General features: G+C 47.2%; 2 protein-coding genes across 2 annotated transcripts in view; one reads left to right on the top strand and one right to left on the bottom strand.

The window, feature by feature from the left end:
* Positions 1–6438, bottom strand: part of nup188 (nucleoporin 188) — a 17313-nt gene extending 10875 nt beyond the window's left edge. Inside the window, 17 exon segments of the mRNA XM_062477502.1 lie at positions 157–283; positions 435–590; positions 864–990; positions 1095–1214; positions 1435–1500; positions 2959–3048; positions 3374–3574; positions 3831–3945; positions 4162–4373; positions 4481–4600; positions 4709–4801; positions 4899–4943; positions 5024–5104; positions 5194–5278; positions 5373–5446; positions 5639–5693; positions 6357–6438. Coding sequence (XP_062333486.1) covers positions 157–283; positions 435–590; positions 864–990; positions 1095–1214; positions 1435–1500; positions 2959–3048; positions 3374–3574; positions 3831–3945; positions 4162–4373; positions 4481–4600; positions 4709–4801; positions 4899–4943; positions 5024–5104; positions 5194–5278; positions 5373–5446; positions 5639–5693; positions 6357–6421 — 1832 coding nt within the window. The 5' untranslated portion in view covers positions 6422–6438.
* A 153-nt stretch (positions 6439–6591) lies between these two features.
* On the top strand, positions 6592–10876 carry dolk (dolichol kinase). Its single transcript, XM_062477456.1, has 2 exons — positions 6592–6706; positions 7419–10876. Exon 2 carries the CDS (start codon positions 7596–7598, stop codon positions 9165–9167), a length of 1572 nt encoding a protein of 523 aa, XP_062333440.1. The 5' UTR covers positions 6592–6706; positions 7419–7595; the 3' UTR covers positions 9168–10876.
* The last annotated feature ends 17 nt before the right edge of the window (positions 10877–10893 follow it).

Genomic DNA, 10893 nt, shown 5'->3' with positions numbered 1-10893 from the left:
ATCTGTGGAGGTTGAGACCTCACGTTCATTTAGGTCACAGTCTAACCACCTGTGGGAGACCACAGACAAACAGAGGTTCGTGCTTCATAGAGATCATTTGAGACATCTGTATGAGAATAGTCTGTGTGTGTGTGTGTGTGTGTGTGTGTTCCTCACCTCTGCAGCAGCATGTAGATGCGTGAGGTGAGAGGCAGGAGACAGTCAGACACAGTCCAGTCAGTGCTGATGACCTTATGGATGAGGTCCAGGATGGGCTTCACTCTCTCACAGTGCATAATCACATCTAGACAGGGACCGGAGGGGAGGGAGAGAAAGAAGGAAATAACGCACCAAAAATAGAGTCTCATTATAAATTTAAGCACATTTTTGGTCATCAGGATATGAGCGTGCATGGAGAAGCTTGTGTGTGTGTGTGTGTGTGTGTGTGTGTGTACCTGCGGTGGAGACGACATGCAGCAGCATCTCGATCTCGCAAGTGAAGAGGGTCCAGGCGCTGTAGGAGTAGTCCCAGCGGACCACGTAGCCCTGCTCACCCACACACACCTGGCCCAGAACCCCCTGAGGCACACGCAGGTTGGTCTGGCCCACACCTGGAGGGGAGACCAGACACCAGGAGAGGGAGAGAGATACCAGAGAAAAGAGAGACCAGAATAGAGACCAGGAGAGAGAGAAAGAGACCAGCAGAGAGAGACCAGCAGAGAGAGACCAGCAGAGAAAGAGATCAGAGAAGATACCAAAAAATTACATTAGGAGAGAAACAAGTGAGAATACAGAATTTGCATAGACGTGGCATAACGGCACGCACACACACAGCTGAACAAAGTCTGAACAGCTAACACACACACAGGTCCAGCTGAACACACCTAGAGGGTAGAGCAGCTTGGGAGTCTGTCTCCTCCACAGAGTCTCATCCTCTCTGGAGAGGATGTCACTGGGCTTCTGCTTGTAAACCTCCGTGTAGAAGGACATCTTGTCCAGGAATGTGTACACCTGATACACACACACAAAGTTCAAAATAAGAGTTCAAACGTCATTTGGAATGGTTGGGTAAGTGAAAAAAAAAAGAAACAAAATACGCTTGTGTGGGTGTGTACCTTCTTAGCGGTGGACTTGTCAGAGAGAAGAGCGGTGAGCAGCTGTAGCAGTGGCCCAGTCTTATGAGGGAACATTCCTACAGCACTGTCCAGGACCATCCCCAGACCCAGGTTGGGCTTCTGACAAACACAACCAGTGGAAACACATGAGGATCAATCAAACACAGGATGACACATTCGGAGATGTACACACTCTCCTCGTTTGTATGATACATCGTTTCGAGTCCGAAAAAGTACAGCCTTGATTTGAATTTGACGAGTCGTTCCAGTATCTTGCACACAGCTTTTGCCATCCGATAAAATAGCTCCCTCTCCGTTGTGGAGCCATGCTCCTGCTTACCGTTTCCCAGAAGAGCTCGGCCAGGCTGGGGGCAGACAGGACCTCGCAGGCCGCGTTGATCAGGTGCTGAGGGACAACAACACACATCAGGCTCGTCATACCTTTTGGAGGTTCAGTCTGTCAAAACTTCATGGAGGTCTTAGCCCCAAAGCCCTCTATTTTTGTTGCGTGTCGTCCTTGTAAAATAGGGTGACTGGTGTCAGATTTAACACAGCTAAGATAACATCAGCAATGCCGGTGATATATCACCTAAGCTAGGTTATCATCAGTAAGGCCAGGGATTTATCACCTAAGCTAGGTTATCATCAGTAAGGCCAGGGATTTATCAGCAAAGCTAGGTTATCATCAGTAAGGCCAGGGATTTATCAGCAAAGCTAGGTTATCATCAGTAAGGCCAGGGATTTATCAGCAAAGCTAGGTTATCATCAGTAAGGCCAGGGATTTATCAGCAAAGCTAGGTTATCATCAGTAAGGCCAGGGATTTATCAGCAAAGCTAGGTTATCATCAGTAAGGCCAGGGATTTATCAGCAAAGCTAGGTTATCATCAGTAAGGCCAGGGATTTATCAGCAAAGCTAGGTTATCATCAGTAAGGCCAGGGATGTATCAGCAAAGCTAGCTTGTCATCAGTAAGGCCAGGGATTTATCAGCAAAGCTAGGTTATCATCAGTAAGGCCAGGGATTTATCAGCAAAGCTAGGTTATCATCAGTACGGCCAGGGATTTATCAGCAAAGCTAGGTTATCATCAGTAAGGCCAGGGATTTATCAGCAAAGCTAGGTTATCATCAGTAAGGCCAGGGATTTATCAGCAAAGCTAGGTTATCATCAGTAAGGCCAGGGATGTATCAGCAAAGCTAGCTTGTCATCAGTAAGGCCAGGGATTTATCAGCAAAGCTAGGTTATCATCAGTAAGGCCAGGGATTTATCAGCAAAGCTAGGTTATCATCAGTACGGCCAGGGATTTATCAGCAAAGCTAGCTTGTCATCAGTAAGGCCAGGGATTTATCAGCAAAGCTAGGTTATCATCAGTAAGGACAGGGATTTATCAGCAAAGCTAGGTTATCATCAGTAAGGACAGGGATTTATCAGCAAAGCTAGGTTATCATCAGTAAGGCCAGGGATTTATCAGCAAAGCTAGGTTATCATCAGTAAGGCCAGGGATTTATCAGCAAAGCTAGGTTATCATCAGTAAGGCCAGGGATGTATCAGCAAAGCTAGCTTGTCATCAGTAAGGCCAGGGATTTATCAGCAAAGCTAGGTTATCATCAGTAAGGCCAGGGATTTATCAGCAAAGCTAGGTTATCATCAGTACGGCCAGGGATTTATCAGCAAAGCTAGCTTGTCATCAGTAAGGCCAGGGATTTATCAGCAAAGCTAGGTTATCATCAGTAAGGACTGGGATTTATCAGCAAAGCTAGGTTATCATCAGTAAGGACAGGGATTTATCAGCAAAGCTAGGTTATCATCAGTAAGGCCAGGGATTTATCAGCAAAGCTAGGTTATCATCAGTAAGGCCAGTCCTACCTGCTGGCTGCCCAGAGTCTCCTCCTCAAAGGACGTGACAACAAAGGACAGGAGGCCGTAGATGCACATCCTGGCTGTGCTGGCCGTGCACTGGGAGGAGGAGAGAGAACATGTGGAGCTTTAAACATCCTGAAGATGACCAACATCACTGGTGCCGCTTGTCAGTCATCGCTTGCTTCCTCACTCAAGTTCAACATCAGGTCCTCTAACTCACACATGCAACTGACCACCTGTGATAAACCATCTCAGCAAGCTATGCCATCAAAAAGATAGCTATTTAAATGGCACGGCTGGGCGGTATTGATACTGCGGAATGAGTTGAACCAATTGAACTTGGTTACACATGCCTACATTTAGGTTTTTGCGACGACCATAAGGTGAGTGTGTGTTTGTGTGTCCATGTCCTGCTACTCACGTTGTTGCCCGAGCCCCCGAGGCCCTGCAGCATGGGGGTGAGGTACTGGAACACCCCCAGCTGCAGCGCCGTGTTCCCTATTCGCCGCACCACCGGGCTGGCCTCGTCTGGGCTCAGCGTGTGCCTCAGTAAGACCCAGGCCAGCAGGACCGGGCCGTGGTGAGGAATGTCCCCGAACGTGAGGAGCAGCTGGTCCATCTCCTGGAGACGCGGAGAGAAGGAGAGTGGATGGAGGGACAGAGATATGGACAGAAAGATGGAGAACTTAAGAAATGCATGGAGAGATGGATAGAGAAGACTGCACGTTTCACAGAATAATTTGTGGACTCAGCACTGTCTCATACATGAAACATTGAGGGAATAGCAGAACCGACTGCAAGTCTGTTTCCCTGTTCATCTTCCTAACCGGGCTGTCTTGTGCACATGGAATCCTGGCTGTAGTGGTGGTCGTGCGTACCTTGCAGATGACAGGACTGCTGGAGAACTGGTGCTGCTCGGTGCGGTCCTCCAGAGCGCACTTGTGCAGGAAGTCGATGTCCATCCCCTCCACCAGGATCAGAGAGCTGAAGTATCTGCATGACACACAGGCACACACAGAGAACAATGTTGGATGTTGACAAAAGGGACACCCATAATGTTCTGTCATCTTCATCATAATGCCTCCCACAGCCTCAAGTAATCCAGACTGCAGAGTTATTATGGTAGCCTGCTATATGTAACTTCCAAAACAGTACTGTCCGCCCACTTATTTAGTTCCAGGTGAATCTCAGAAGCAGCCTGCTGCTCACCCTATGCGGTCGACAAGGGCATCCATGCTCTTGTCCACCAGGTGCCTGTTGGTCTGGCGCTGGCCAAAGCCCTGCTCCTTGAACATCTTGGTGAAGCTGAGCAGGTCGGTGGGGCCCATTTCGAAGTAGGCGTAGTACAGGAAGAGGATCTCCAGCAGCAGAGACTGCTCCCTCAGACACTGTAGAAACCACCGAGACACCTGCCTCTCTGTCTGCAACACACACACACAGATATACTGCATAGGAACACCTGGTCCTGGGTAAGCACACCTCAGCTCAGATACTGAACCAGCCGAGGAGCGGGGCTCGGACGTCTCACCATGAGGTTGCCGTGGGTCTCCCATGTCGGGGCCTCAGCTTTGAAGAGAGTCTCAAACTGCTTCTGGTAGTTGGTCACCAGGTCCTTCTCCAACTTGCTCACGCAGTTCGAGTACTCCGCCTTGACAGACAGCAACATACACACACAAACAGATAACAAAAGAAACCTTGAGCGTGTAACTCCAGAGTAAGTGCGTGAGATGTGACTAAGCTTCCAGCGGCTGCTCACCCGGTATGGGTGACGTTCGTCCTGGAAGTACGTCAACAGCAGGAGCACACATCTCAGCAGACACACGCGCTCCTCGTAGTAATAGTCTGCCACCTGGGGAGAAAACACACACGCACAGATTTACAAATATGTTTTCTACGAGAGGATGACCAAAACTTCTTCATGGTATTGCTGTTGGGGGTGTGCCTACTTTGAGAATGAGGGCTTGGCTCTGTCTCTCATCTTGAAGGACAGCCTTTGATGGAAAATAACACAAGTCAAGGCTGGTTTCATTTTTTTTTAATGTACACTCACACACACACACACACGCTTCACCTTGAGTGAATTCCGAGTCCCTCTGTAGTCTTCCTGTAAGTAACACTGCAGAATATGCACACTCTGTTGTTCGCTGAGACCCTGTAACAATCAAATATTCCACAAGATAAGTACAATACATACAGATTCAGTCTGACAGCTCTTAAAGGACGTTGAAATTAGTTACCTACCAGTACTTTACTGATCCTTAGACCAAAGTCTTTCAATGTCTGTGCAACATCTTTGTCAGCTTTTAGTTTATCTGCTGATGATGAACTACAAAATAAACAGATATGTAGTGATCATCGGGCAGACTGTTGACAAGTATTCAACTTAAAAATGTGAAGTACTCAGATTGACACCACCATACCTTGGTGCTTTGTAGTAACTCAATCCCTGCAGTAACCTCTCCCAATTTCTGTCCAACTCTGCTTCGATTTGAGCCTGTGTCCATAAACAATTGAAGTCATACAAGGATAGTACTTTTTTTTATACAGAGGATAAACACCAATAAATAAGTTCAGAATTCTCGTAACTACTTTGTACATTAATCAGATGTTAACTGAAGCATACAACAAATCCACACAGTCCACTGTTTGTAATGCCTGGTATAAGACAGAGGAAATCTTGACATACCGGCTCCCGCAAAGCAGATCTGCCAAGTAAGATGGTCCATAACTCTCGACTGCTCCTGTGTGGATTTAATATGCTACGTCTCAATATTATGAAGCCATGATAATTATCAAACTATATACCACTCACATGCTATTGTAACAACAGCCAAGAACACTGACATTGTATTTCGAAGACTAAGTCATTCGTAAAATGTCACATACGTATATTGATAAAATGCATAAGTACACCATTACACTACTACATCATGTATTACATGACAGATTGTTGCGACGCATCATCCACGTCTTGCAGCTGTCCCGCACATTTTAGCTAGCTAAATAGCTAGCGTGCCGTTAGCTAGCTTTTTCAGGCAATACAAACCCAAAGCATTTCTATTCAGCTACCGCTTAGTCACTCAAGTATTCATTAGCAAATGTGCCTGGTTGACTAAGAAGAACTTCTGAGCTGTTGGTATTGTATGCTGTTGTCTGGCAGCATGTGATTGAAAACTATCGACCGCGCTTCACTGCCATTCAAAAGAAAGGCAAAAAGCTAGCTGGCTAAAGTTAGCTTACAATACAGCTTGTTTGAGCAACTCAAAGTGTGACAAGACATTTAGGAAATATCCTAACTTTAACACATGCACGCATATTTAAAGACTTCACATAGCTTTATATTCCTAAAATAATTAGTTATATAAGTTTCTTTCATTAAGTTAGCTCGTCAGCTAACTAGGTACCTGACACACATCTCCGAGTTCGCCATCTTCTTGTCTGCCACCTGATTGGTTGCTTCCCACAACATGAACCCGCGTCACGTAGCCTGAACGTTTCATATTTATTTTTAATGCTGATACATTTATATGAATTGCTCCACTTCAACAGCTGATATCTAATTCACTTTTCAGAAACATATGATTAAAATAAAACATAATGAATCATTTTTCGTTTCTGTGTACCACGTGACCCAGCTGTCAAACATGGCCCCCTCCTACTGGGTGTGAGTAACGCCAGATGATAGGGGAAAATAATTGTTGAAAGGTCGGGTGTCTGTGAAGAAGACCAACAGTTAATGTCCTACACTTATTTGGTAAGTACTCATCTGCTTGATACTCATTTACAAGCGCAATACATGGTAACCGCGTTTGTGCGATATACAGGAGTAGCTAGTCGCCTGAATTGTGTAGCCAGTCAGCTAGCAAACTAGCTGAGCAAGCTTACCAGGGATGTTGAGTCGCTGCATCCTTGGTTGAAATTTCATTAAGGCATTTCTCACAACAGTGGGAATGCCTCTAGTGCCGTGTTAGTTCGTGTTAGTTCTGCCGAAGGAGAAAGCATTCCTACCTGCATTATCTCTATTTTCAATGGCACTCGTAATTTTATTGCACTGACTCCCCACCCCCACCTCAATATAGAACAAAAGGTTAGACCTGAGCACATCCCACGGTAAATTCAAGCTATCCTTCGAGGTAGCCTGTAAAAAGAAGTATTAAGAGTTACTGATATTACTATTCATTTTGTTGTACGATAAAGATAGAATCCATTCGCATCCGTTTCGCCAGGAAGTCTAGCGGTACATTACCACACTAAGTAGTGTGAGCATGTGGGTGAATGATGTGGCAATGATTCATTCAATATTCTGTAGGCCAAAGTTCAGGCTTGCAATTCTGGACTTTAGATAAACTGAACTGTTGTGAGACACCAGAGAGTTTACTAGGCTCTTATACACTACTGTATATATTAAGTTTGATTATGGAAGGGTTGTCATCATATGCTATTCAGATTTAATCTTGTTTCTGCAGATGTAACCATTTGGGCTGAAAGGAGAGTGGCAGACTGATGATGTGTGAACAAGAGAGGAACTGACCGGCTGTCTTGTTACCACACCCATTTGGAAAACGCTCTCCACCCGCTTTCCTTTCCCCTCCATCCATCCTTCCTTTCCTCCCTCCGCCCCTTCTTCTCTGTCCAGCGCAGTCATGCAGACCAACCCAGTGCTGGTGGAGTCTGCCGTGGTGTTTTCCATGGTGCTGTGCGTCCACACAGCCCTGTGGAACCAGCACTCCTGGTGCTGTGTGGCCCTGGTCATCCAGGCCTTCTACGTCCAGCACAAGTGGGACCGCCTGCTCAAGAACGGGGGCGCCGTCTTCCAGTTCCGCCCGTCCGCCAACAGCGGCATCGTGCCGGCCTGCATGGTGATGCCCTTGCTGGGGCTGGTGCTGAAGGAGAGGTGCGCCGCCTCCGGGAACGTCTACTTTGAGCGCTTCTCCATGGTGGTGACCGTCACGGGCATGATGCTGGCGCTCTTCCTGTCTCTCATAGCGCTGGGGATCACGCGGCCGGTGCCGACCAACACCTGTGTGATCGCGGGCGTGGCGAGCAGCGCCATCCTCTACACCACCAAGCAGACCCTGACGGTGTCCGAGGTCATCGAGGTGCTGGAGGTCCTGCTGATCTTCGTGTACCTCAGCCTGATCGTCCTGTACCTGCTGCCGCGGTGCTTCACGCCAGGCGAGGCCCTGCTCATCATGGGCGGCATCAGCTTCATCATCAACCAGCTGATCAAGCGCTCGCTCAACCTGGCCGAGGCCAAGGGCGACCCGGTGAACTACTTCCTGCCTGTGGTGGTGGTGGGGTCGCTGCTGCTGGGGGTGTTCTTCGCCCTGCTCTTCTGCTTCATGGAGTCGGAGACCTGGGTGTCGTCTCTCTTCTTTCACATGATGACGGCCGTGCTGGCCCTGGGGATCCTCATGCCCTGGCTCTCGCTGCTCATCCGCAGACATCCCATAATGTGGTTGCTGGACTTTGTCACGTTCAACGACAAGAGACTCTGCCTGCTGGTGTACTGGGCCTTCCTAGGGGTTGTGGCCACGTGCGTGGTGCTCCACCAGAACTACCAGCGCACTTCGGGCTCCAAGAAGCACCAGGCGTCCACCGTGGTGCGGAAGTATTTCCACCTCATAGTGGTGGCGACGTTTGTCCCCGGGCTGGTGTACGATCGCCAGCTGCTCCACGTGGCGTCCGTGGGCTGCCTGGGGGCCTTCCTCTTGCTGGAGTATGTGAGGTACTTCCGTATCCGTCCCCTCGGCCAACCCCTCAGGCAACTGCTCACCTTGTTTCTGGACGAGCGTGACTCCGGGCCCCTCATCCTCACTCACGTCTACCTGCTGGTGGGGATGTCCCTGCCCATCTGGCTGTTCCCGGGGCCCTGCTCCCCCAAGGGGATCCTCCCCGGGACCGGAGGCCTGGTGCCCTACGCTGGGGTGCTGGCGGTGGGCGTGGGGGATACGGTGGCCTCTGTGTTCGGCAGCACCATGGGGGAGATCCGCTGGCCCGGCACCAAGAAAACCATGGAGGGCACGGCCACCTCCGTGTTCGCCCAGATCATCGCCGTGGCGATGTTCCTAATCTTTGATGGGACCATCAACCTGAACTCCAGCTACTCCTGGATTGTGGGCTCCATCACTCTGGTGGCCATGCTGGAGGCCTACACCTCCCAGATAGACAACCTGCTCCTCCCCCTCTACCTCTTCATCCTCCTCCTGCTCTGACCTGGCCAATCAGAGCACACTAAGCCACACTGGTGGCCTATCGGAGGCCAGCAGGGGTGGGAAGGTGAGGGGTCAGAGTGGAAGTGTGACAAATACCAATACAGGGAAGCAGCTTTAGTTCCAAGAACCCTGCAGGAGATCAGGACATCATTCAACATGGGGGGGGGGGGGGGGGGGGGCGCGCGCGCGCTATGTTGTGTAGAAGTGAAGGTATGATATCATTGGTATTAATGCTGCAAAGATAATCTTAACATTTACTTGACTGTGTGGAAAAAATCACCATGGCTGTCACATGATAAGGCTTAACTATCTGAGATCTGATAGCTGAGCTTTGGTCATCTTTAGCTTGCATAAATGAATGATGAGAAGTAACTCATATGGTTGGCTGGTAGCCACTCCAATGTCCCTTTTTACTCTACTGTTCTGCAGAGGTACTGTAAGCATGACAGTAGAACCGGTTAGATTCAGATACTAGCTATGTTTCAATGTCTACACTACTTTTTTTATTTATTATTCCCAGTATCCTGAGTAAGGATGCAGGAAGGGAGGGTGTGTGAGAGAGAAAGAGAACGGGATACACAAATGAGTTTTTTGCATTGTACACAGCTTTGTGTTGTAGTGGAAGGTACCGATACACTGAACCATGGGAACTATCCCCCCCTCTTGAACCCCATAATCAGTCACAGGAGTTTGGGATGAACAGACACTGCTGAAGGATATGTTTCTATAATGTGTGTGATTTGTTTTGTTATTTAAAATCTTTTTTTTTTTTGGCTTAATGAAGAAGGCCTACAACTTGGTACAGCCTTTTGAAGAACATGATCATTTAAGCAAGCTTGTTGAGTCAGATGGAAGTAATATATTGTATTTTGCCTTTTCTTGTTGTGGCAATATATTAAAGACTGACTGCTGGACTTGTATTTGCCTTAAAGATGTATATTTTGTATTAGTCATTACCTAGTACTGTGGATAGTGTAGGATAGGACAGCTGAAAGCATGGTTGGTTTTCAGAAGGTGAACTCTGTGGGCGGGTCCATACTTCCGTATGACAATACTCTTAAGCATGACTTTATAATGTGAAATCCTGTACTTGTATACAAAAAATACCCTACAGTATATTTTTTGTTGAACTGAAATCTTTTTAGGTCTACTCTTTGGTCATTGTGGCCTCTCATTGATAACATACATTTTCTTGATTCTTATGCTTACTTATTTTTATATGAAAAGAATAAACAGGGCCTCCCGATTGGTTTTGAATTGGATTTTGACCCAATAACATGTCTATTTTCCCTGTGTTTTAGGCTTTAATGTAAAACGTATTTATCATTACCACATTAACTAAATTAACTTGACTAGGCTAATACTGAAATGAGCTCTAACATTAAATGTAACACTTAGAGCTAATCTGGGGACACCACTCCTCCATCACTGCAGTTATGGCAAGACATTTCACTGGAATCTCAAGCCCTCCTCGCAGTGCATTCTTGGGAATGTTTAAAACAATGTATGTTGTTACAATTTTTCAATGTTTATTATTCAGCATGGAAACAATACAGTATTTGATTTCTGTAATTGAATTAAGTGGTACTTTTTCAAATACAAACTGCTAATTTCTGATATTTTGTTCAAAGTATGATTTTTTAATCACTGCTTTTGACTGTCTGGAAACACTGGTATTGCATGGTAGATAAGCATCAATAAAGTCCTCTTATGTTACCTCCCCTGT

Source organism: Osmerus eperlanus, chromosome 14 (assembly GCF_963692335.1).
Source record: "Osmerus eperlanus chromosome 14, fOsmEpe2.1, whole genome shotgun sequence".
Classification (NCBI taxonomy): domain Eukaryota; kingdom Metazoa; phylum Chordata; class Actinopteri; order Osmeriformes; family Osmeridae; genus Osmerus; species Osmerus eperlanus.
The sequence above is the reverse complement of the archived record's forward strand: the minus strand, read 5'-3'. Positions and strand labels throughout refer to the sequence as shown.